Source organism: Solanum verrucosum, unplaced genomic scaffold, assembly GCF_900185275.1.
Source record: "Solanum verrucosum unplaced genomic scaffold, falcon-dt-bn FXZP01000112.1, whole genome shotgun sequence".
Classification (NCBI taxonomy): domain Eukaryota; kingdom Viridiplantae; phylum Streptophyta; class Magnoliopsida; order Solanales; family Solanaceae; genus Solanum; species Solanum verrucosum.
The window spans coordinates 3,523,041-3,550,693 of record NW_026020441.1 but is presented as its reverse complement, the minus strand read 5'-3'; the positions used below and the strand labels follow the sequence as shown (position 1 = coordinate 3,550,693).

General features: G+C 35.9%; 2 protein-coding genes across 2 annotated transcripts; both read right to left on the bottom strand.

Moving 5' to 3' along the window:
• Positions 1-3,030, bottom strand: LOC125808386 (alpha-amylase-like). Its single transcript, XM_049488091.1, has 4 exons — positions 2,890-3,030; positions 2,649-2,781; positions 1,010-1,815; positions 1-419 (listed from the first exon to the last, which is right to left on the bottom strand). The coding sequence occupies exons 1-4, from the start codon at positions 2,965-2,967 to the stop codon at positions 99-101; spliced, it is 1,338 nt and encodes a 445-aa protein (XP_049344048.1). The 5' UTR covers positions 2,968-3,030; the 3' UTR covers positions 1-98.
• A 9,119-nt stretch (positions 3,031-12,149) lies between these two features.
• On the bottom strand, positions 12,150-17,056 carry LOC125808389 (transcription elongation factor TFIIS-like). The gene is made up of 2 exons (XM_049488095.1): positions 16,609-17,056; positions 12,150-13,292 (listed from the first exon to the last, which is right to left on the bottom strand). The coding sequence occupies exons 1-2, from the start codon at positions 16,771-16,773 to the stop codon at positions 12,309-12,311; spliced, it is 1,149 nt and encodes a 382-aa protein (XP_049344052.1). The 5' UTR covers positions 16,774-17,056; the 3' UTR covers positions 12,150-12,308.
• Positions 17,057-27,653: the final 10,597 nt, after the last annotated feature.

The window sequence follows — 27,653 nt, the reverse complement described above, 5'->3', positions numbered from 1 at the left end:
CCTGGAATGAACCATGATCGCAAATTGCATATAATTTCTTGAATTTTTTGCCTTCATTATGTGTTTCTGATATACATTACATTTTCAGTCAAATGACATTAAACGCTGAGAACCATTTTGTCCATGGTGACATTTGGTCCATGATGACATTTTGTATGGTAACTGAATGCCTTTTGCTCCCATACAGCATAGTCTTGTCCAGAAGTTGCCACCTGATAACTAGGTGGGATAAGATTTCCAAGATCAAATTTTGGCCCAATCTTGACAATAATTTTCTTATCAATCATTGCTATATAAAGATCAGAATCAGAAGCCATTATCTGCACATTGCTTGTTGCACAAATCCCATTCCTCTTCCTAATAGAGATTAGTGCTGAAATTCCATCCTTCAAGCCCCAATCAAAGAAATGGTCATAAAACTGCAACCAAAAACAAGAATTTAACTCCTCAGCTACTTGCAAATGCCTCAACTCAATCAAGTTAGGGCTGGCTGTATGAGTCATATTTTGTAGGCATAATACATAACAAACAACTCAAATTTGGCCTCAGCTAGCAAGTAAGCACTCCAACTTGAGAGTGCACATCTAGACATGACTTCAACTTGGTCTCAATTGACAACTAAACACTCCAAGTTGGACAAAGATGCTAATGTGACAAATTAATTTTGAAGGTGTCTAGATGATCATTTTGTAAGTTGGAGTGTTCAACTAGCACGGTGTTGACAAGTTGAGGTGTCTAGATGTGCATACTCAAAATTGGAATGATTACTTGCCACCTGAGGCCTAGTTTGAGTCTTTGTTTATGTATTATGTCTATTCCGTATTATGAGAACAGATCATTAGTTAAACAATTTTATCTTTTCTGAGCCTACTACTGAGACCGGCATTGTTAGCTAACTCACACAGGCCGAGTTCCTCAACTACCCGGAAAAGCATACAAATTTCTTGTAAAATAGACACAATGAGAAATGCATAGTAAGAATTTGGTGAGGAAAGAATTCTTTTTTTACCAGTGATGGAATTCCTGGATGAGTGAGAATGTATGCATATCCTTGCAGAACTTTGTCTGAAGGGAAAGGCCACATATTTTGTGTCGATCCAGTATCGTGATTATCGATAAAAGTCACAGCATTTTGAGGCAAAACACCTATCATCCCAGGAGGTTTTCCATTGGAATCCTTCAATCTCCATAACTCTCCTTCAACTGCAGCTTGAAGAATTCCCTTAGTTGTGAAATCAAAGGCTTTTACAGCCCCACCCCCATTTTGAACCCAACCAACTAGCTCATTCCTATGATTGTCCTGGTTATAGTCCGGTTTCCCGTCCTGGCCATACGCAAGAGAGTTCCAAAATTCACCAACTGCAAAATCCGGGGACGTGTTTCCCATATAAATCTTGGTGATGCTAGGTGCATATCCCCTAACAAAATCGAAACGCCAGCCATCAAATCCAATTTCAGACTTGAGCCAATTCATCCAATCTGATAACTCTTTCTGCACTCTGATATTAAGATGATCAATATCAGGGGCAGGTTCAAAGTCCAAACCCGTGTCTAGATTCCCCGTGCCATCAGAATATTGTGTGTCATCCTTGCAAATTAAAGACGGACCCCAATCAAGCCGGTCATCCGTCGTTCCTCCTTCAAAGATGCAGTATATTCCCCTGCTATCTTTCTTATCAGCACATCGATGATTTATTACTATATCAGCAACCGATTTGATCCCATAGTCACGTAAAGCCTTAATAAGAGTTTTCAGTTCTTGCTGATTCCCAAACTTGGAAGCATCCAAGTCATACAATCTTCCTGGCATATAACCTGGCATAAAAGATTATACAAGCCTTCAAGTAATCCTATTTGTAACAACTACATCACTTTTAATTTGGGCAATCTTTCAAACATGTAAAATGCATTCCATTTATAGGACAATTAGCTCAAACTCTAGTCTTAAACTTGTGGATTCCATCCACCTTCCTATCATGGGAAGTACAACTATCATTTCTAACAATTGAACATGAATACCACTCCCCTTAACCAGAGGTTTCAGGGTCGAGCCTTTGAGTATGGAAAAAATCATGTTGGAACCGTCATTTCCAAATGAGTCCCTATAGAACGCGATTCGAATTAAGTTGTAGCTCCAATATGAGTTCTGAACGTGAGAAACAAAAAGAAAAACATAAATACCGCTCTTTTCTTTTTCCATCAGTAGTTGCGTTCGGGGTAACTTACATGTGTCTCAACTAGTGGTATTAAATGGGGCGGTACGACTATGTTAAAATGAGGTGAGTTGATAATTGGATGGATATGAACCACCGAAAAGTTAATTGAGTCGTAATGGATTAAAAACAGATCATAACCGAACTCATTCAATTCTTTCCATGTTTTTATAAGTTTTTAAAGAAACTGATAAAACTATTACTCCATCTTTTTGATCTATTAACTTAATATAATATTTTTTTTAAAATTGTCAGTTTCTAAAAAATATTTTAATAAGGACCTAAGGGTCAATTTGAGCGATTTTATGGATTGGTATTTTCATATTGAATGGGTTGGACAAATCATATTTTCTATTAGCCCTAGACTCAACTAACTCACTGAGTTGGACGGATCATTGAACCCGATCTTCATTAATCACTAGATCGCAAAATTACCTTGAGGAGAAACAGAGTGAGATGATGGTGGTAACCAAACATGAGTAACTCCAGCATGAGCCAACTCTGGAACTAAATTGATGAGAGAGTTGTACCATCCACTTTGCTTATTACTCGATTCCCAATTGAACCCCTAACAAATAAAAATTACATTTTTTAAATATATGTGAAGCAAGTACATAAACATAGAAATACATATAAATGGTAAAAGTTTGAGGAAATTAAGGTTATTTGGGGATACCTGAAACAACACCGTCGAAGAAACAAACATAGGAAGAATGAAAGAGAAAATTAAACAAAGAGGAAAAAGAGAATTCATTATTGGGTTCGACTCCAGATGAGGAGCAAAACACAAGCAAACATCTATTTGAAAATTTCTCAAACGTCATTCAGCTACATATTTCATAACAACAACATATTCCGTATAATATTATAAGTAGAATTAAAAAAGAAATACTATTTGTAGGGGTGTACAAACCGAACCATAAAGTCAAACCGAACCGATGAACCAAGTCAAACCGAGAAAAAAAAACGACTTATGGTTTGGTTTGATTGGTTTGGCGTTGAAAAAAAAAACTGACCATTCTTGATTTGATTTGGTATTAATAAAAAAAAAGTCAAACCGAATCCAACCCAAACCGACATAATACTTATATAATTTTAACTTTTTATACATAAAAATATTTATATAATCTATTTTGTAAATATTTTAAAATTAGTTTTATTAATTTTCAATATGTACAAATTAGATATATATTCAGATTTGGGCTTATAACTTGTAATTGATAAAATGATCCATCAATTGGTGAAATGATCCAAGTCCAATATAAACCTAAAAGTTAAAACCCTAGAAACTAGTCATATTCTCATTTCTCACTTTCCACTTTGTAATCTTTCCACTTTCCAGAGAGCTGCTCAATCTTCATCTGCTCATTCTTCTCATTCATCCGCTCATCTATAGATAGTCAGGTATGTTTTTCTTTTTCTTTTTCTTGCAAATGTAAATTTATCAATGAAGTTCGTCACTTCCTTTTTCTTGCAAATGAGTAACTTTATTTTGAATAGTTGTTGGTTGCTGTAACAAGTCTTAATTTTTTGTGTTTCACTTCCTTAGATGGAGAATACGACTGGAACTGATGTAGAAATGATTATCGACAGTCCTCCGATTGTATCAATACCTCAAAAGAAAGGCAAAAGCACTCATTTCCGCACTCCTCCTAAAAAGCAAAAAAGAACAATCCCAATAGATTCCATTCCTACAGATGGTAATACTGGGAGAGAAACGTCACAGATTTGGGATCACTTTGCTAAATTTATTGCTAAAGGAGGTAAATAAAGAGCAAAATGTAACTATTGTGTAAAACACTTTGCTGCTGAGACAAAAATAAATGGAACCTCTGTAGTGTGGTCACATTTAAATGACAAATGTCTCAAATCTCCCTTTAGATTTGTTGATAGAAAGCAAACAACTTTGAAATCTGTACCAATCAAAGTAGGGGGACAAGAAAATGGAACAAGTTCTATAGAAAAGGTTGTGTACAATGTGGAGGATATCAGGAGGGCCATCGCTGAATTTGTCATTATTGATGAACAACCATTTAAAGTTGTTGAAGAGGAAGGTTTTAAAAAATTGATGGCCAAAGCTTTGCCTAATTTTGAATTACCTTCACGGGTAACTGTGGCTAGACATTGTTTGAAGATCTATCAAGAAGAGAAAGAGAAGCTTAAAAAACTTGTCAAGAATCAATATGTATGTATTACTAGTGATACATGGTCATCACTTCAAAATTTGACTTATATGGTCGTGACTGCTCATTGGATTGATGATGAATGGAAATTACGGAAAAAAATTCTTAATTTTTTCCAAACTCCGGATCACAAGGGTGAGACTATAGCTAAAGGTATTGAAGCATGTTTTTGGATTGGAAAATTGAAAACTTGTTTACAGTGACTTTGGTTAATGCATCTGCCAATGATGCTGCCATTAAGCATTTGAAGGCACGTATTGATGATTGGAAAGGGGTCATATTGAGAAATGAGTTTTTACGTGTTAGATGTAATGCTCATATTTTTGAACATAATTGTAAAAGAAGGTTTAGATGAATAAATTGAGTCAATTTCTCGCATAAGGAAAGCAGTGAAATATGTCAAATCTTCTACTTCTAGGTTTGCCTCTTTCAAGTCATATTCTGAGAAGACTAAGTTAGACACTCATGGTCTCTTAAGTCTTGATGTTGAAACTAGGTGGAATTCTACATAAACGATGTTAGAAATTGCTGTAAATTTTGAAAAGGCTTTTGCAAGAATGTACGTGGATGATCATAACTATCGAAAGTATTGTCTTCAAAGTGAATTGAAAGGACAATTTTCAGGGAGCTTATATGTTGCTTCTAATATATTCTTCCATGAATTTTTTAATGTTCGAAGTTCTATATTGAAGTACTCTTGTAGTGAAGACCTTATTTTGATTGACATGGCTGGAAGGATGAAGGTTAAGTTTGATAAATATTGGGAGAATATTGAGAAACCTGAGAATTTGAACATGTCGTTGTTCATTTCTATTGTGTTGAATCCTAGGTATAAGATGTGATATGTCAATTTTATTCTTAGCAAAGAATATGGGTTCTTATTGGGAAAACTAAAGACAGATAATGTGGAAGGTGTCTTGAAACGTTTGTATAATCACTATAATTATTCTTCGACTGAAACTTTTACAAATAACATTGGAGGTGACACTAACATGATGGGTGAAGTTGATGATATATTGCATTCTCAATGGGAGAAACATTTAGAAGATGAGGAAAACATTGGGAAAAAAATATGAGCTTGATCAATATTTGATGGATAATGTAGAAAAGCCAAAAGATTTTAATATCTTGACTTGGTGGAAAGTTTCATCGAATAGATATCCAACTATTTCAAAAAAGGGCAAGGGACGTTCTTTCTATTCCCGTGTCCACTGTTGCATTTGAATCAGCCTTCAGTACAGGTGGTCGTATTCTTGATTCATATCGGAGTTCTTTATCACTAAAGACAGTAGAAGCTCTTATTTGCACTCAACAATGGATATGGTCACCTTCAAAAGAATGGAAGGTTCAAGATTATTTGGAGGAAGTTCAGAAAATTGAAGAAGTTGAAAAAGGTAATTTACTAATTTAATTCTTAATTCTCCATCTTTGATATTAATTTTCTACTTTGAAAACAACTTTATGCTAGTTGCTATCTAACAAAGTTGAGTTGACAAATGATTTAATATCTAATTACTTATTTATGTGCTAATAATTCTTTTCCTTTCAGAATGTCCAGGTGCTCCTTTGAGTATTGATTAGTTTAATGAAATAACTTTTTGCAAATCTTTTGATATATAGGTATTTCCTAATTTCCCTTTATTGAAATAGCGTTTTACAGTTCTTTATTATCTAACAAAGTTAATTTTACAAGTCTAGTTACTCGTTCACGTACTGATAATTTTCTTTCTTTCAGAATGTATGTCTAGGTGACCTTTTGAGTATATATTAGTTTGGATGAAGAAAATATCTAGTTGGATCATGGTAGTTGAAGATTATTGGAGTAGCTTTGCAGTTCTTTTGTTGGGTTTTTAAGAGGATATTTTACAAACATAATGTGAAGTGCTGTGTTTCTAATTTTCAATGTTAAATAGACTTATTTTTGTACTAAAAACACCTCCAGCTTGTACAAAATGAAGATGAATATTGGCTTCTCCTATTGTAAAACCTAAACACTCTTTAAAAATTCCGATAAAATCGAAAGAACTGAATAAAATCGAAACCGAAAAAACAGATTTTTATTGGTTTGATTTGGTTTATAAACTTAATAAACCGACATAATTGGTTTGTTTTTTTTTTATAAAAAACCAAACCAACCCGACCTATGTACACCCCTAACTATTTGTATGCAATCTTACATATGTGCCTTGAAAAAAATAAGAATTGTCAGAAAAACCAGGCAATTATTGGATTTGCTATAATTTGATATAATTACATTGTGTGACATTTTCTATTGACAATATAGTTACTTGATAGTATGTGTAATTCACAAGGTAGTTATACTCTCCAATTCTCTGAAAGCTTGTAAAGCCGATTATTTTTAATTTATTCATTTTATTTCTATTTTTATTTTTATTTTTTTTTGTTTTAATTTTATTTTTTATGTCTATTATTTTAAATATTTTTTTACTATTCTAAAATTTTATAAAAATATGTTTCTTATTTTATGTTATTTATGTTTCATTTTCCTCTTATGCACAATACTTCATATGATTTTATGCAATTCTTTGTAATATCTATTTTTTTAATTTTTTTTCATTAGCATAATTTTGTTAGTATTTCAATTTTTAAATTTAAGTAGAATTCGTTGTTGAATAAAGTTATAAATTTACGTTTTTCTTTTCTTTTAAATCATATTTATGTACGCTTATGTTGAAATGACATAAAGAGTATTATGTTAATTTTTTTGTTTTGAATTTAGAACTTATGTTATATTTTAGATGTCATTCGCTTTAGTAGTATTGACTTGATATTTCACAATGCAAGCCATTTATTTCTTTTAGGTAGCCTTGATAGATTATCCTTTTGTCAAGTGTTTTAATAATTTTATGATATTATATTTATAATATTAATATTTTTGTCTAACATGCATTTCATGATTTTTGTAGATATCTTATATTTTTTGTGTACAATAATAAAGTGGCAATGTGCTCTTGAAGAGCCTGCGACATAAAACTTCATGAAACTTCACGAGAGGGATAAGTACCTAAATATAATGAAGCGATGAGATCTCAATAAGTTATATAAGTCACATTGCGAGTCGAGACAAATGATATATTGTCGACGATATTTTTGATACAATATAGCGCAATATTGTAAGAGATTATGAGGATTTGAATTCTACGGTCTATTAAAGCATGATGATGTTGGGGTTTTTATCAAGTGGAATGATGCATCTTGATAGGCATAAAGTTTATTTAACTTGTACTCTAGATATTAGAAGATGTCATGCATTTAATTGAATGTTGTCGACAAAATTGATATGAAAACATCCGAAGAATTCAAAATGGCTAAAACATACACAAGTTTTTGCAAAAACTTGTTTATAATCCTCATATGGATTAAATCAATCAAAAATCTTTTATATGTTATGCAAGTTGATGACTTGAACTGGAACTCTTGAAGAGTTTTCAAAAAGCAATAAATTATTTGCTAAAAGAAGTTGAAATGAGAAATTTGCAAAATAAGATTGGTCCTAAAGTACTATATTTTTTTTCATTTGATATATTTATCTTGTTTTAACAATGAACTTGACATAGTTTTAGTCCTATATGGAGAGATTGAAATATAATCAATTGCAAGTCTTTATATGAGAGTTTGTTTGGCTTAACTTTAAAAAAGTAGTTTTTAAAAAGTCAAACTTTATTAACTTTTAAGTTGAAAAATGAAAAGTAGGAGAGTACCTACTTTTAACTTTTAACTTGTTTTAAGTTATTTTTAATTATTTTAAGTTACTTTTAATTTTGTCAAACACTCCCAAAAGCTAAAATGACTTAAAAGTAGGTTTAGTGCCCGTTTGGATTGACTTATTTTAGGTGCTTTTAAGCCAAAAGAGTTTTTAAGCAGTTTTGAAGTGTTTGAGTAAAGTTAAAAAGTGCTTATAATCACTTATTTTAAAGCCAAAATAATTTTAAAAAGCCAAAAGCCAACCCAAATAGGCCCTTAACCAACTTTTAAATCAATCCAAACAGACTCTAAATGTTTTATCATAATAAATTTTGTCAAGTTTGTGAATGTAAAAGCATTGATTTGATCAACAAAAAGACCCGATCTTAGACATGCCAGATGTTTATATGTGGGGGCACTATCATATATCGACAATATACAAAGCAGTCTATTGTGGCCACTTCATCAAATCATGATGATATAATAATTATTCATGAAGCAAGCGAAAAATGTTGTGGCTGCACCCAATGATACAATCTTATTCAGAAAAAAAATATGACTTGAAATATGACAATATTCACAATTTTATATGAGATAATGCAACACACATAACACAATTGGAAGAAGGATTCATAAAGGGAGATAAAACAATACATGTTTCACAAAAGTTCTTCCACGTACCTGAGCTAAAAAAAATGGTGATATCAATGTGCAACAGATTCATTCAAATCAATTTGACTAATTTATTCACTATATCTCTACCAATTGCAACTTTCAGGAAGATGCATGGTGCACAAGATTGGGATGGAAAGATTCAAATATCTGGATTGATGTTCTCATCAGGAGTTAATATGTGATGTATCTTTTTTTCTCATAAGGTTTTATCCTAATGAGTTTAACTTGTAAGGTTTTTAAAGAGGCATCCAAAATGCGTATTATAATATATTTGTACTTGTTAGGGATGCGTTGGAAGTCATTAATTTAAGTATTTAATTATATTTTTAGTTGCTTTATTTATTATTCTAGAATAGGGTTTAGTTTCAAAGTTTCATAAGGATTAGGTTAAGTTATAGTTATTAGTAAAATAGGATTTAGGTCTCCTACTTTCATAAGAATTAGACTTCCTGTTGATGTAATAAGACTCTTATTTAAAGGGGCTTTTGATGAATAAATCAGTTAGTCATAATTCAACAAAAAGCAAGAGGGATACATTCACCATGTCAGCTGCAACAGGGGGAAATGAAGCTCATCTTTATCTTGTGGCTAAGGCGTCAAGGTGGAGGAGTTACAGGGGCGGCGAATGAGACAAGGAGAAAATTTTTAGACATTTCTTGAAGAGTGTCTGAGAGCTGCTTTTTGCTTTTGTTTGTAATTGTTGGGTCGGGTCAATTTTGGACCTGATTTGGATTATTTGGCTTTTGTTTGATTATATAATAAAATGGTCCATAGGGCTAAAAATTTAACTAAAACAAAAAGCAAGAGATCAAAGTTCTCTCTTCCATTGAACTCTAAAGTTTCAGTCTCCCTTTGAAGAGCTGAAGAGATCAGAATTCTCTCTTTTAATGAATTCTAAGGTTTCAACCTCCCTTTAATGAGTTGATTTATATGTCGCCCTGTGAATCGATCATTCCCTAAAGATCCATAACAATTTGGTATCAGAGCCTAACACAATGGGCGATGAGATCAGTTCTCGATTTCAAGGAAAACATACCATTACAGAAACCCCAATGGACTCTAAAATTGCAGCAATGGAACAACGCCTCATCGAAAGAATTGTCCAAGTCATCCAAGAACACTTGTCTAGATTGGGAATTGACTCTACAAAATCAGCAACCCACAAACCTGAGTCAAATAGTGCCCAAACAACTAGCAGATCAACAATTCTTGCTACAAAAGGCAATACACCACCTACTTATAACGACACCAATAATCCCTTAATTCAGGCACATCATTTTTTTTTACCCTCCCTAGGAGCTCCCACCCCTTTTTGCTCCTTTGGTGACTCAAACTCGCAACCTTCGGGTTAGAAGTAAGGGGCGCTTACCATCCGAGTAACTCTCTCTCGTCATTGAGGCACATCATTGTGAACATTTTTTTTTTGAAAAATAAAATCAGCGATTTGGACCTCATGAAAGCAAAAAATATTGTTGTAGCTAGATTTCACATATTCGAACTAGCACCATTATGGTATTATCAACTTAAACGAGCGAAAGGCTCAATGAGTTGGGAAGAATATCAGCGATTTGGACCTCATGAAAGTACCAACCTGATGGGCAAATTAGTCTTGCTTCAACAAACAGATAGAGTTGAAATTTATCAATGTCAACTTCAAGCTAGGGTTGGAATTGGATATGTTGATACTGATCCAGATTTTCTGGAGGATTGCCCCGAAACTTGAGCTTGAGGACAAGCTCTTTCAACGTGAGGGGAGTAATGTTAGGGATGCGTTGGAAGTCATTAACTTAAGTATTTAATTATATTTTTAGTTGCATTATTTATTTTTCTAGAATAGGGTTTAGTTTCAGAATTTCATAAGGATTAGATTAAGTTATAACTATTAGTTTGGAATAGGATTTAAGTCTCCTACTTTCATAAGAATTAGACTTCCTATTGATGTAATAAGACTCTTATTTAAAGGGGCTTTTGATGAATAAATCAGTAAGTCATAATTCAACAAAAAGCAAGAGATCAAAGTTCTTTCTTCCATTGAACTCTAAGGTTTCAGTTTCCCTTGAAGAGCTGAAGAGATCAAAGTTCTCTCTTTTAATGAATTCTAAGGTTTCAACCTCCCTTTAATGAGTTGATTTATATATCGTTCTGTGAATCGATCCTTCCCTAAAGATCCATAACAGTACTCTTTTCCCTTGACTACAATTTTTTCCACTAGATTCTTTCTAGTAAAATTTTAACGAGCCACATAATCTATCAAATAGACATTCAAGGGAGAATGTTATAAGCATATTTGTATTATCGTGAATGTCTACTATGTAGATTCCTTTGAAGAAAAGCTAGGAACCCTTACTTTGGGATCAAGTTAGTATTCCTCTATAAATAAAAGGGATTTCCTAATTATAAAGAATCTCACAAACTCTAATCCTTGAAGAGAAATAAAAAGTCTTTTCAGAATAATTTTCTATATCTGAGGAAGAATAAGATATTTATAGACAACAAGAACTGCTTCAAAAAATAAGAAAATATTCAGAAAAGTTATACTAGTTCGAAAGCGGCGAGGCCAAGTGCAGTCTGCACAAGAATGACAATTCAAAAACCGAAAGTTTAAAGTTTACACTATTTGGATTGTGTGGTCCACACATGCCCAAGTGCGGCTCTAAGAAATATCATACACCAACATTCTAACATTCTTCAATTCCTCCCAAAGGTCTAATTCATGTAGTCGATTAACATAAAGCATTGAAGTCGCGCCAAGAAAAGATAGAGAAAGAAGAAAGGAAGAACAACGAGAACATGACTAGCAACATAAACAAAGACACCCATAAAGAAAGATCAGACGTCATATATAATCAGCTAGGTAGGAACAAAATCTAAAGACAGATAAACAACAAACTCAAAACACACAATGCGGTACTGATAAATGGAAAGAACAAGTGTAGATCCCACTTAATTATATTAAATGGCAGACAATTGAACAAGTATGGAGGACTCTAATGCTTTAGCTAGCAACGGGGAGGATGGGAGAGTTTGCACTGTTTAGGGAGCTTCATGGCAGGCATGTTTTGGATCAATTTCCAGGGAAGGTACCAATTGGAATTCTTGTAAGAGCAAAAGCAGCTCATGTAAGCGTGGTGCAGCATCTGGCTGTAGGCAACGGTGGAGTCACTTGATGGTTTGCATGCCATTTAACCTTCCCCATTCATCTTACATATTCCTTGAGCCCATAGCAAAAACTATAGGAGTCACACCTCTCCTCTGATCAAGCATAGAGCTGAAAGAGTAATAGTAATAAATAGACAAAAAACCGACTGCTAAATAAAATTGAGCTACAATTTTGACTCAAAAGAAACAGAAATGGTTCAGATGTCACAAAACCCCATACAATAAAATAGTTTGGGCGATCATACCATGCATATCAGAGACCGCCTCAAAGAAGACAATTAAAAAATAACCTAGAAACGGAATCATAGTTGTTAAAGGGCCTATCAAGTTCTTCATGCATACCACTGAGTAACAGTTGCAAACAAGATCTAGTTTAACAGAACTTCCAGCGATTATCACAGTTAACACATGTGACATATGTTGTCATTGGTTCATCAGCACTCCGAGTTTGCATCTGGTAGTAAGTGGTCTGACTTTTCCCACACCTACCACACTTAAACTTATCTGTGCTGGCCTTTGGAGGACCTCCAAGCTGGCTATTAAATAATGCTTTTTCTTTGATCTTCTTATTCTCCTTTTGCCTTTCATCACTCGCCATTTCTTCTGGGCTCAAATCAACAATACTGTGAGGTGAATACTGTCCTGTAAGGACTTTCCTCCGGAAATCTGGATTGTTTGGATCCTTGATGTTAAACATTATTGACCTATACTTAAACTTCTGGGAGCCACTAGATTTACCCCACTTCTCAAACATAGCAGTCTCAACCTGAACTGCAACTCTATAAGGATCAGAACCATTCACAGCATCCCTCAAATCATCGTCATCAACTTCAACCGAGACTTTGCAAAGAGCCTCAGAAAGGAGCTCCCGAACTTTGTCTCTCACAGGATCCTTGCAATAAACAAGAGCAGACAACTTTGGTGGGGCAGCACTAGCCACATGAGATCTCAATTTCTCATCCTTGGGTTTCTTCTCAATCTTAACACTTTTGGAACTTGTATTCTCAGTCTTCATAACAGAAACATTCTCAGACTTTACGTCAGAGAAGGAACTTTCTGCCTTCACTGCTCTCTCAGATTTTTGAGTCAGAGACTTACTTGACCTCTCAACTGTCACATTCTCAACCCTTGACACCTTTTCAACCTTCACTGAGTTCACACGCTGAAATTTATTGCCTTCATCACCATCATCGCCAGCACATTCAGCTTTTACAGATTCCCCATTTACTTCATTGCCGTTCTTATTTTTCATTGTCTCTCTCACAATTATAGTCTTCCAGTTCTTCACTACATCAGAAGCCAACACCTGGATCTTCTCCCTCGGATGTTTTGTCAATGTTCGGAGGCGTTTGCCCACCTGAAACATTATTCATTATGTCAATTACAGAAAAAGGATCCATTAGCAGATGAGCACCTCCAAGAGGACAATAAGCGTAAGAAAGAAACAATAACAGGTAATAACACCAGTTCATGAAATTCCTGAATCAATCTCTGGGAAAGCCCTGAGAGAATGAAACCACACTAGCTAAAATACATGAACTCACAATACTGACCCATGTTTTTTTTCCAAAAGAAGAGAGAAAAGAGAAAGAGATAATAGTAGTACTACTAGTAACAACCAACAACAATAATCGCGTGAATAGTGTGAACTTACAATACTGACCCATGATTCTTTTCCAAAAGAAGAATGAAAGTAAATAGGTCTCGCACAACAAAAATAGAAAAGGAATCATCACAAAGAAGAAAAGAGTCATTGGAAACCATGGTGGAAGAAGAAGATAACAAAAAGGAAACTGAAACATGCTTTTGGAGGAGTCCTGAGAATCGTATAGCAAAATGTCCATATATTATCTCCTTTTGACCTTTTTTCTTTTTCACCCTTCACATTTAACTTCTGAAAATTAACAGCTTTCCTTTGAATTTTGTTGTGAATATAATTAAGTAAAGAAAAGTGTGCTCTCTCTAACAACTTACGCTTCAAGATAAGATGAAACTACTAAGAATGGGTCAAAAACCAAGGACCAAAACTGACGAACACCCTTTTTTTTTTACTACTAAAACCGACCCAAAACCACGAACTCGATAACGTCGGAAAATGGTGGTTCGCTATACGGAAACTAGCTGACTGCTTCGATTAAAACAAAGGCACTAAGACCTCATTTGTCTTCATTAAGATTAAAACGTCTGAATTTCAATGATTAAAATATTGTAGGTAGATCTGAACACTGAATGATTAAGATTGTTTGTTTTCTAAGCATTTGAATATATTGAATTAAAAAATTTATTAAGTATTAACAATACAACAACAACAATAACATACCCAATATAATCCCACAAAATAAAATTTAAACAATATAGTAATTAATATTCTATCAATCATAAGTTTTAAATCCACAAATTTTAAAAACTATTGAGATTTTTAACTGGATATATAGATTGTACTTTTTTTTTTTGAACATTTAGATTGTACTTTTTTTTTTACAGACACAAAATTAATTAATTTCCTCTAATAAAAATACAAGCAGCAAGAAAGATAGTTATACCTTAGTCTTAAAATGAGACAAAAACATACTACATAGCTTATATAGAAATGCAGCTATGAAATCCCACAATCTATTTGGATAATAATTAAAAAGAAATCAATACGTCATATTTAATTCAACCTAGCAATTAATGCACTTAATGAGCTGCCGAAGAGCGCTAAATGGGTTTCAGATTTCATTTCAAATCTGCCCAATTCAGATGTTTCAAGACCCAATAAGTGGTAGAATTTTAAGAAAAACAAATGTACTTAATGAGCTATCATCCGAATAATTCAGATTCAATGAGACCTAAGGGGGGTCTGTCGGTTTTTAAGAAATATATATTTAAAAAAATGTAGTAACTTGGAATCGAACCCAAGTATTTACCATGATATTGAACAATTCTACCACTAGACCACACATACTCAATGATGGAATACTTCCGTTGTTTTCTTTTATTTACTCATCAATTGCAGTTTTGCATTTCAAAAAGTGGCAAAATTGATCAGTTTTCAAATTAAAAAAAAAATAGTATTTGTGCATTTTTGGATGGATGTCTGTCGGTTTTTCTTAAAGAAAAACAAAAAAATTATAGTTTCCGAGGAATTCAGCGTGAAAAATAATAGACGAACATCCTTTGATTTTCTTTTTTAAAAAGCCATTGAAAAACCAGCAGACTCCATCTGTTTTTACTAATTTTTAGTAGTTAAGTCACACACTTCAAGTTGGCATTACACGCAGAGGTCATCTATTATCAAAAAGAATTTGCACATGCTTAGCCCAAGAAAAAAGAATTAGGCCCACACATGAAGGAGCATGTTGAAAATATAATTAAGCAAAAGTGTGCACTCTCTATCCTCTTCAGCTAAATGAGATGATCACATACTTCTACAAAATTTTACTTATTCATCTATACGTTAGAATCGCGTGCTTCTTTGAAATCCCATCACTTCTACTTCCCTTTTCATAATTGACAAAACCTCTATTTAATCATGTAAAAAGTAGTATCTGCATATGCAAGGAATTTAGAAATTGAGGTTCAATTGCTTTTTTATTCTCTAGTTCTGATTTCTGATCACATGATTCAAAAATGGTAGTAAAAGCAAAAGTTGTTTTTGATATGATCACTTGATTAGCTCCAAGGATAAAACCTTATCCAGACCAAAAAAGAGACTAAGGATAAAGTTAGCTACTTCATACAAAGAAAAAAAAAGATAAATTTTTGCGGCCTGATTAATTCATTGTGATTGTCTGCAATGATCATTAAGACTCGTGATTTCTACGAAATATGATGCCAGGGCCATTATGTTATTTTAGCATGCTAGATAGGCTAGCTGTGTTTTGATTTAAGAAAGGGGTGCAGAAAGAAAGCAGATAGTTGTGAGTTGTGATCCTTTTTTTAGACCAAGAGAATATCCATTACTATTTGCTTCCTGAATGGTAGTTCTTCCACTATTGAATGTAAAAGGCATCAACTTGTATACTGCTACAGTACTAGTCAAAGTTCATAAAGTGGGATCGCTTTAACTTAAGGAGTGATGACCCCTTGCTTAAAATTGCTTTGTTGCTTAAAAGTGATAGGTATCATTTAATTCCTGATCTGGAATAATTACTAATAATGGCTTCTATGTGATGGGCCAATTGATCCTAATTTGAAGGGACAGTAATCCCAATATTACAATTCCATAACCTTCCAATTATGGTATATCACATTTTTAGATAATAACCCAGAATCCACTTTAGTGAAGCTAAAAAGCATATCAAACGGGGGAACAAATCCTCTTCTTTAAATAAGGAAAAAATTCATTTTCTTTCAAAGAAGAAGCACAATTGTTATCAAAAGCAATTTGTAACTTAGAAGTGACTTAATGGTGTAAGGCTAGGGGCTATCACTTAACATCAGAAACAAAGTGTTGTCATGTACAGAGCTTTATTCCAAAGAAAAACACATAGAGATTCCCCTTAAGTATTTCAATTTATTTTTGCAAAATAAAAAGGAAAAGAATTCCAGGAACTGGAACTAGGCAAAATCCAAGCTTTTCAAGAGCAAGTAAACGGAATTAGCAAATGTGTGGATGCTAAAACTGAAAAGCGGGAGATTGTATATTATAATATCAAGGTGACGAAGAAAATGAGGATATCTTTGAATACCTGTGTGGAAACAAGGACTTGATAATTGACAGGAAATCTCTTGAGCCGCTTCAAAGCGTCAAGGCACCTATCCTCCTCCGGTGAGGAATCTGCATCGCCGTCAACAGCGGCTGCATCAGCCGATCTTTTTACCGCATCGAACAGCTCGATTAGCTCCTTCTCCATATCTACTGACTAAGAACAATCGGATCTTCAAGCAAGAAAAACAACAAACATTCTAAAGCGCACAAATCGAGCAGGTGAAAGTCTTCGGCGTTTCTTCAAATGATGAAACCCTAGAGTTTAGATGTGGGGGAGATTAGTCGTTACGACTGAGGCGGGGATGAGCTAATCGAGGTTGTTGCGGCACGTGTGCGGCGATCGGACGGTAGAGAAGGGCACACTGGATATCAAGATCCAAAGACGTGAGATCGGCGACTGGTTATAATTAGATAATCTGAATTCTTTGTTGTTTTTTTTTTCCAAAAAGAGTTTACCGTATAATATGATATTTTAACAATAGTTGAAGTATGGTGGATTAAGTATAGTAGTATTCTTTTCTTTCTAGAGAAAGAGAAAATTAAATAAATATATACGTAAGACCTAAGGACCAAAACTAAATGGCTGTTTGCATATTTGAAGAATCCAACAAGGATTCAAATGGCTACAGAAGGTCGAGCAAACCTTTGCCTCTTTTGGGATGATGCTTTGCAAGGTAAACGAGCAAACAACATGCCCGTGCGAGTTAACTGATCCAACCCTAGTTAGCTCACATGCATGTAAATGATGCAAGAATGAAGTCGGAAGCTGGGTAAGCTAGTACTGAGTGCTTGAGGGGTTGCACCTAGCCGTTAAGTTGGTTAGGATTTCAATTGAGAAGAATAGTTTCATATTGTCAGTTTAGTCCAATAGGTTTTAAAAGTCATTTTATGTTATTGTCAAAATTGCCCTTAATGTTTGAGTGATTGGACACTTTAGGTCCAATGCTGGGCAATTACTTTTCGTACTATCACCAAGGAGTGTCTTGGCTATTTAAGCATTGTAATAGTTCTTTTTGCAGCTATGAAAAGAATTGTTTAGCTAAATAGAGAATAGCTTGTCCTTTACTCTTTTTCCTTTTCTCTTTCTTTCCTTTTCTTAGTTCTTACTGTTATTTACTGTTTCATTACTCTTCTTTATCTTAGTTGCATCATTTGGTATCAGAGCACTTTCTTGAGCTCTGTGGATACACAAAAATGGCGAATGAGGTAAGGGATATCAAAGAGATGCTTGACAGAATGATAGTGGAGTTAGCCAACTTCTCTGTCAGGCAGAACCAAATAGAGGAACAACATGAGAAGTCTTTTGCTGAGCTGAAGGAAGCCTTGGATGCTGTAAAGAAAAATGACAAGGGAAAGAACCATGAAGAGGCTGAGGGAGCTGGTGAGATCTACACTCCTTCTGGCCAACCCATGGCGTGGGTCTCAACATCTCAAACAGGAGGAGCTCCAACCATGGTTACCCCTGGTGGTTATCAACTGGGAATGAGGCCTTTACCTCAGTTCTAGTCACCATTAGGGGGGTCTATGCATCATACTCCTGTTATGGGAGGTGGACCTGCAGGACACATGGGGGCTGGAAGCTCAACTCACTTTCAGATGCACACTGGAGGCCAAACACAGATGCCATATGGAGGGTTCCAAGGCCATCCAACCATGGGAATCCCTGGAGGAGAAGGAGCTCAACCTCCTGCCCATGGTCACTTCTTCAACTCCATGTCCAGGTTGTCCAAAAAAGAGTTTCCCAGGTTTAATGGAGTAGATCTCAGGTCGTGGATCTACAAGGTAGATCAGTTTTTTTCCTTGGATGAAATACCTCTACATCAAAAGGTAAGAGTGGCTTCCTTACACTTTGATGGTCTAGCCATAGAGTGGCACTTAGCATACATAAGGAGTAGGCAACACTTGCCTTATCCTACGTGGGATGAATACATGTTTGCTCTCATGGACATATTTGGAACTGAGTTTGAAGATCGTATGGCTGAATTGAAGCTGGTCAAACAAACTGGATCAGTTAAAGACTATCAGAATGAGTTCGATAAAATCATGACCAGGCTTACAATCTTGCCAGAATATGCCATTAGTGGGTTCATTACTGGACTCAAGCCGGAGATAGGCTATACTGTCAAGAACCACAAACCATTTTCACTTCCTCAAGCCTACCAGCTAGCTAGAAACACTGAAGCTCATGTTAATGCCCAGCTTAAGATAGCTAGACCATCCTCATTTGTTGGTGGTTCTCAATATAGAGGGAGTTCATACAACTCTTCTCTTAAGGGAACTGGTTCCAAAAGAGATTTTGGGCAGGGTAAGAGGGAAGTTTCTCTAAATCTTAACAGGAACACTAACAGAAGACTGACCTCTGCTGAGATGAATGAGAGGAGACAAAAGGGGTTGTGCTTTTTCTGTGAGAAGAAATTCTTCCCTGGGCACAAGTGTGGGGGGTCCAAATCTTTGTATTTGTTGGAAGTGGAGGAAGAAGAAGAAACTAGTGAAGAGGAAGTGGTGGATATAGCTGTCCCTCAGCTAGGAAAGGAGGAAGAGCCAGGGGAGGTTTGTGATATTTCAGTCTATGCTCTACATGGCATTCCCACTTTTCACACTCTAAGAGTGGAAGGGTATTGCCAACAGAGACCTTTGTACATATTGATTGATCCAGGGAGTTCACACAACTTTATGTATGAAGGACTTGCGAGGGAACTCCGAGGAAACATTCAAGCTGTCAGAACTCATGCTATCAATGTGGCTGATGGGCATGATAGGCAAACCAAGGAGCTGTGTAAAGCATTTTCATGGATGATGGAGAAACTGACTTACACAGATGATTTCTTACTGATACCTCTCAGATTTTGTGACATGATCTTAGGGGTACAATGGTTGCTTCCTTTGGGAGATATTAAGTTGAACTTTCAAGAGTTAACTATAGTTACCAAGGGCATGAATGTGTGTTGAAAGGTCATGTGGACAAGGTGAGAACTGTGGAAGCCAAAAGGTTGGAAAAAATGGCAAACGGGGGTGCCCAGTTGTTCATGATCAGAGTAGTGCTATTGGAGGAAAAGGGGAACTCGGGAGTAACCACACCCAAGGAAATTGTGTTCCTTACTCGAGAGTATCCTCAGTTGTTTGCTGAGCCAAAGGGATTACCCCCTTCAAGAGGGCCATTTAATCACAAAATACCACTAGAGGTAGGAAGCAACCCTGTGAACTTGAGGCCATATAGATACTCATCTTTACAGAAGGATGTAATTGAGAAGTTGATAAGAGACATGCTGGAGCAAGGCATTGTGCAGCCAAGCTGTAGTCCTTATGCTTCACCCGTGGTTCTGGTTGGCAAAAAAGATGGGAGTTGGAGGTTATGTGTGGACTATAGGGGCCTCAACAAGGTGACAATTAAAGACAAATTTCCTATTCCCATCATAGAAGAGCTATTAGAGGAATTGGGAGGTTCAAAGATCTACTCTAAAATAGATCTTAGAGCAGGTTATCATCAGATCAGGATGGCCAATGAAGATATTGTCAAAACAGCTTTTAGAACACATGAAGGTCACTATGAGTATTTAGTGATGCCATTTGGGTTGTCCAATGCTCCATCATTTTTTCAAAGTCTAATGAATCATGTCTTCAGAGAGCATTTAAGAAAGTTCATATTGGTATTTTTTGATGACATTTTGGTGTTCAGTCAGAATTTATCTGAACACTTAGTTCATCTTAAAACAACATGTGACTTGTTAATGAAGCACAAGCTCTGTGTGAGACAAGCCAAGTGTTCATTTGGGGCTAGTAGAGTTGAATACTTAGGGCATGTGATATCTGCTGATAGGGTATCTACTGATCCTAAGAAAATTGTTGCAGTTAAGGAATGGCCTAAACCCAAGAATGTGAAGGAGCTAAGGGGGTTCTTGGGATTAGCAGGGTATTACAGGAGGTTCATCAAGCATTATGGGATAATCAGCAAGCCACTAACTGATTTATTAAAGAAGGATGGGTTTCAATGGTCTGAAATGGCCACTCAGGCCATGGAGGAACTGAAGGAAGCACTGACTTCAGCTCCTGTCCTTGCCTTACCTAATAATTGTGTTGTTTTTGTTGTAGAAACAGATGCTTGTGACTATGGAATTGGAGTTGTCTTAATGCAAGAGGGCCACCCTATTGCTTACCTCAGCAAGGGTCTTTCCATGAGACATGAAGGGTTGTCTGTGTATGACAAAGAGTTATTGGCTCTAGTTCTAGCTGTTACTAAATGGGCTCAATATTTGATGGGCAAGAAGTTCATTGTGAGGACTGATCAAAAGGCGCTGAAGTTTTTATTAGATCAAAAACTTTATACAGGTTCTCAAATGAAATGGATCGCCAAGCTAATGCAATTCCACTTTGAAATAGAGTACAAAAAAGGGAGGGAGAACAAGGCTGCAGATTCTTTGTCCAGAGTACTAACGGGAGAGGTAGCATCAATGATGTTAATTAATGGGGTCAATGAGCTGTTCGAAAAGATCAAAAATAGCTGGGAGAGGGATCCTCTTACCAAAGCCATTCTGGCCAAGGTAGTATCACAGGAAGAAGGGCACAAGGAATTCACATTTGTGAATGAACAACTAAGGAGGAAGGGTAAGTTGGTAGTAGGGAATGAACCAACTTTGAAGAAGGAGATCCTCCTCATCTGGCATGAAACACCTGTGGGAGGGCACTCAGGAATTGAGAACACTTACAAAAGGATCTCAAACCTTTTTTACTGGAAGGGACTGAAGGAAGATGTAACTATGTTTGTGAGGCAGTGTGCAACTTATCAGAGGAGCAAATATGATAGTGCTGCTTATCCAGGCCTTCTCCAACCACTACAAATACCATTTGTTGCTTGGGGTAGCATAAGCATGGACTTCATAGATGGGCTGCCAAGGTCTAAGGGCAAGACAACTATACTAGTTGTTGTTGATAGACTTACAAAGTATGGGCACTTCCTCAGCATTAGCCATCCTTACACAGCCACTTCTGTCGCTCAACTGTACTTGGATCAAGTTTATAAACTCCATGGAATGCCTAAAAACATCATCAGTGAAAGGGACCCTATATTCATGAGCAAAGTCTGGCAGGAACTATTTGCAATGCAAGGGGTTACATTGAGCACATCTACTGCTTATCATCCTCAAACAGATGGCCAAACAGAAGTACTCAATAGAACCCTTGAGACATATTTGAGGTGTTTTTGTGCTGATAGTCAGAAGGATTGGGCCAGCTATTTGTCCCTGGCAGAATGGTGGTATAACACCACCTTCCACTCAGCAATCCAAACAACTCCTTTTGAGGCTCTTTATGGACAACCACCACCTCTCCATATTCCTTACGTTCCTGGGGACTCTGCAGAGGAGGAGGTGGATATAAGTTTGATAACTAGAGAGTTTAAGGTCGAGTTGCTCAAATTCCACATAGCTAGAGCTCAACAAAGAATGGTTTCCATAGCAAATCAACACAGAACAGATAGGCAGTTTGAAGAGGGAGATTGGGTGTACCTAAAGATCCAACCTTATAGACAACTCACTATCTCTAACCAGACCTTTTCGAAGCTGTCAGCTAAATACTATGGCCCTTACCAGATACTACAAAAGATTGGTTCAGTTGCCTACAAGTTGTCTCTACCACCTCAAGTAGCCGTCCATCATACATTCCATGTATCTCAATTGAAGCCTTGCCTTGCTTTGCCAACAAATTTTAATCATCCTCCAACAGTTGATGTGTCATCTCCTAACTGTGTGCAGCCTCAGGAAATATTGGAAAGAAGGATCATAAAAAGGGGAAACTAGGCTATTCCTCAAATTCTTATTCACTGGGAACAAATGTCAAGAGATGATGCAACCTGGGAAGACTACTCTACTATGAAGCTGAGATTCCCTCAATTCCTTTCTTGAGGACAAGAAGGTTTTTAAGGAATGGGGAACGATGCAAGAATGAAGTCGGAAGCTGGGTAAGCTAGTACTGAGTGCTTGAGGGGTTGCACCTAGCCGTTAAGTTGGTTAGGATATCAATTGAGAAGAATAGTTTCATATTGTCAGTTTAGTCCAATAGGTTTTAAAAGTCATTTTATGTTATTGTCAAAATTGCCCTTAATGTTTGAGTGATTGGACACTTTAGGTCCAATGCTGGGCAATTACTTTTCGTACTATCACCAAGGAGTGTCTTGGCTATTTAAGCATTGTAATAGTTCTTTTTGCAGCTATGAAAAGAATTGTTTAGCTAAATAGAGAATAGCTTGTCCTTTACTCTTTTTCCTTTTCTCTTTCTTTCCTTTTCTTAGTTCTTACTGTTATTTACTGTTTCATTACTCTTCTTTATCTTAGTTGCATCAGTAAAGGGTTAGATTCGTGTTCTTGGCATTGAAGTCAAAGCGATGATGCCTATATACAAGTATACATTTCCTATCTTGTATTAGATTATGGTGCAAGCTAAGAAATTTAGATGATAAAGCTATCATCTTATGTAACTGCTCGCTCTCTTGCTCAAACTGTGAAGCACAAAATTTGATCCTCAGATAAATGATGTGATGAAAATTGAACATGCAGCACCAATTGAAAATTAAAGTCAGATTATTTTGGAAACCCATTCAACCTCTGCATAGCATACACACAGATCACGATTCTTTCCGGTGAGTACACCATAAGGAAGCATCAAGTTAACAATATGAACAGTAATGAGCACAAAGCTTGACCAAGGAAAATAAATCCAAATCAGAAAATTGATTGAAGCAGCTAACCATCAAAGGCTCGTGATTGTACTAACAAGGACCATGAAATGTAAATGTATTATTGACTTTAATCCTGCTCAAGGATTGTTTATCACCAAAACTGATAACAGTTAGCTACCAACTTCCTCGACATTTTTACTCACTTCTCTTCTTCCTGCTTCTCAATAAATGTCTTCCTCAAAAAATCCCATGGCTGCAAAGATATAGTGAAGAATGTATAAAGTCAGATAAGCAAATTAATTATGACATCAGTTAATCAATTTCACATACCACACTGAGGCGATAGCAACTACATCAACTAGAAAAGCATTGAACAATCTCAAAGGGAGTTACAGGTATTTCCTGAAAACCTCCCTGGAAACTACATTAATTGGAAAAGCATTGAACAATTTCAAAAGGAGCCACAGGTATTCCCAAAAACTTAATCAGCAACTTCTTTTTACCTCTAGAGACTGCCTTATACATAAATAATTCCATCGAGGATATCCAATAAAACAGCTAATTACAGAAATATCACATCAAGCTCAACATATTTCAAAAACTTTTATCCAGCTCAGCTCATCTGGCATCTATAATTAAACCTACCTCTCCTATTACCTCTCCTATTTGTTTAACACATCTTTGGATTTTATGAGCACGGCATAGATTACAATTCCTCATTACTGCAGGAAAATGCTATGGGTCATCAAGGAAAGGTCTTATCAGACCTGATAGGAAGTTTCTTTAAGTTTTTCAAAACAAGAGAAAGAAACAGATATAATTTCAGAAAACTTGAGGGTGATGAAATCTAACATTTATATCACATCCCAAATAACTTAAACTATGCAGCACAAATATAAGAAATAAACCATCAAGGATACTCCTGAAGAACCTTTCAAACTAATAACAGGTAGGCACAGATCATTGAGACAACCAATTTTTCCCATATGAAACGACAAGAACATACAGCTGCGAAAACAAAGGTAACCACCAAGAGAGATGAAGAGTAAACCAGTATCAAGAATCAAAAATCATGACATTTAGAAAACAATAGTTTAAAAAGATGTTTGACAGAAAACCATTTCCACCTGCACCCTCCTCCCCAAAATTGTATCATTCATGTCTAACTTCCATGGTATCTAACACTTCACTTTTTTTGGTCTTTTAACTTGGGGCCTGCAGGAATATGAGCACCGAAGGGAAACCAGAGGCAAATCTAAGATTTAAACATTATGGTTCTAGTTTGGGGTTCTACCACATCTCATTTGATTTACTGGGTTCAAACTCAATTGTACTTATTTTGCAGATTTTTTAACACATATACAGGGTCCAAATGAAAGCACTACATCCGCCTCCCCCTTCATTAGTTCATTAGACCAAAACCCAGGGGAAACATTAGCTTGATGGTATAAAATAAAAACATCAACATTTCAGAATGAAAAAATGCACATCAAAGAGTACCAAAATCTGGGAGGTGGTAGGACATCTCAGTCTATCCAAGGTAGTCGGACATCTCAGTCTATCTAAGATCCAGACTAACTACAATAGTAAGTGGCTTGGAAAAGTTCCATGGATCACCAAAGGTCACTACCGCCATACAATCCCACTCACACTCTCGTATGTTACAAGGAAGTACAGCGGTATTTTGCAAGTGCAAAAAGCTGTATATTGTTCCTATCCTTCTCTTTGTCCATTTTTATTTTTATTTTTTTGAAAAAAATCCTATCGGTAAACATGCTACTAGTAACCCATCCTTTATCCTTTGTTACCTCCTCATTCCTTAAACCAAACACATTCGATCCCCTACCACATCCTCAAAACTGTTGAGTTTTGCAAATTTAGATCGAGCATAACACATAGATCATGAAATCTAGCAACAACAGTGTAAACCCAAAAATAATAACGATGCACGATTGTTCAACCACTGAACATTTCCAAATCCCAGTCCAACAAAAATAATTAATCCTGATTAATCATTTGATATAACGATTATATTTTAGAGGATTGACGGAAAATCAACACAACCATTCAGTATCTAATTACCAACTTGACTTTCAAATAGTATCCAAATTGAATGAAACATGAGGGAAAACGAAACAGATCTGGATAGATATTATAAGCAGAGATCTCAAAATTAATAAAAAGCAGAGATGAGGAATTAAGGAAAAGAAAGAAGATAAAGGACCTGGATGACCCAGAGGGCGCCGGTCACGGCGGCGACACCCCACCCTGCGGCGGCCTGGATATCGGTGGATTGTGGACGGAGTTTGGGGCGGAGGAACTTGAAGAGTCCGTTACCTGCTGCAGCTGGACTAGTCATCTTCGGCGTCGGAAGCCCTAGACTTTGGTTTTCTAAACTTTTTGCAATGCAATTAATGAGAAAGCAAAATGAATGCCGAGTCCTATAAAGCGAGAGCCCCACAATTTAAGTTGGTCGAATTCCAACAGAATAGTTTTTTCACCTTCTCGGTCTAATTTTTAGATCACCACATTTCAAGGTCCTGGCAAATTGAAGGTATAAAGGGTGTGTTTGGTACGAAGGAAAAATGTTTTTAAATTTTTTCATGTTTGGTTGGATAAAATGTTTTGGAAAATTCGAAAATATTTTTAAAATTAATTCATTTTTTTAAAATTTAAGGAAAATGACTTCTATTCAAAACTTAGGAAAACATTTTTCAAAACTCTCTTTCAACTTCAAATTACAATTTTTTTTTTGTTGAAAAAATCAATTTATTTTTTCCCTATCCTCAAACCAGCCCCCCTCCCCCCTCAAAAACAATAATTTTAAAGCTTGTTTTTAAAAAATGATTTTAACTTCAATTTTTTTACCCCACCCTCACCCCCTAACCCCAGCCCCGACCCAACTCCCCAGCCAACCCCCCTACCAGCCCTCACCCCCCCCCCCAAAAAAAATTGAGTTTATTTTCGAAATATATTTTCAATTTCGAAATTTCATTTTTTCACCCCTACCCTCGACCCCCACCCACCCACCCACTCCCTACCACCCCCCACCCCCCACAAAAAATTTAAGTTTGATTTTTTAAAAATGTTTTCAACTTCAAAATTTCATTTTTTTCACCCCTACCCTCGACCCCCCCCCCTACCAGTCCCCCCCCCCCCCACCCCACAAAATAAATTGAGTTTGTTTTTAAAAAATATTTTCAACTTCAAAATTTCATTTTTTTTTCACCCCTACTCTCGACCCCCTCCCCTCATCCGCCCACCCCCCTACCACCTCCCTCCAAAAACAAATTAAGTTTGTTTTTAAAAAATATTTTCAAATTCAAAATTTCATTTTTTTCACCTCTACCCTCGACTCCCCCCCACCCACCCCCCTCCCCCACGCCCCAAAAAAAATTAAGATTGTTTTTAAAAAATATTTTCAACATCAAAATTTCATTTTTTTCACCCCTACCCTCGACCCCCCCCCACCCACCCTCTACCAGCCCCCCACCCCCAAAAAAAATTAAGTTTGTTTTTAAGAAATATTTTCAATTTCAAAAATTATTTTCTACTGTAGTAAAAAGGCGAAATGGTTTGATGGACTCTTATACTTGTATCAGTTTGTATTCTGAACTCTTCCACTTACCCCTTTGTCATCTGGACCCTTAAACTCAATTAAAATGAGACTTTTAAGCCCCTCTGACGGTTGATCAGATTTATGTGGCAACTTGATTAATGAGCTGGAATAAATACGTGATTCCACGCGCAAAAAGGAGCGTAGAGACATAAGAATTTAAATTAAAAATAATTAAAAGAAAAAGAAAATTAGAATAAAAAGAGAAAACAAAATTAAAAATAAATGTTTCACTTCCTTCTTCTTCCCCCACCCATCCACGTTTCTTTTTTCCTCTTCAACCATCACTTTGTTCTTCCCCACCTAGACCTCCATTTTTCTCTTTCTCCCTTTCCTCGCTCCTTTACAATTTCTTTTTCTCTTTTTTCTTTTTCGTTTTCTCTTCCCCCAAATTAAAAATGAAATTGTGCAAAAAAATTGAACATAATCAGCAAAGGAAAATTCAAAAAATTGATGGGATAAACATAGTTGTCGGAAGAAATATGTCTACTGAGAATCTTGACCTCTTTTGTTGTCAACATTGTTCTTGATTTGTCGTTTTTTTTTATTTTTCTAGGGTAAAGTGTCAAGATCTGGTAGTTTTGAATGGTGAAAAGTAATTGTTGAATATTTTCATGAAATTAGATGAAGACTTCCTATTCTTCCCTATCTTCAATCTTTCACAGCAATCGTCTCCTTCTAATCCCTTAAACTTATCTTTTTCAACTGGTTTCGATAACCCAAGAAAATCTCAGGCGAA

Bases quoted from the DNA above. Each gene is read 5' to 3' on its own strand.
- LOC125808386 (XM_049488091.1), bottom strand. From the start codon at position 2,967: ATGAATTCTCTTTTTCCTCTTTGTTTAATTTTCTCTTTCATTCTTCCT. The intron at 2,782-2,889 runs GTATCCCCAAAT...TTTATTTGTTAG, and splicing joins CTTCGACGGTGTTGTTTCAG to GGGTTCAATTGGGAATCGAG. The intron at 420-1,009 runs GTAAAAAAAGAA...TTTTGGTTGCAG, and splicing joins ATCCAGGAATTCCATCACTG to TTTTATGACCATTTCTTTGA.
- LOC125808389 (XM_049488095.1), bottom strand. From the start codon at position 16,773: ATGGAGAAGGAGCTAATCGAGCTGTTCGATGCGGTAAAAAGATCGGCT. The intron at 13,293-16,608 runs GTATTCAAAGAT...ATAATGTTTCAG, and splicing joins AAGTCCTTGTTTCCACACAG to GTGGGCAAACGCCTCCGAAC.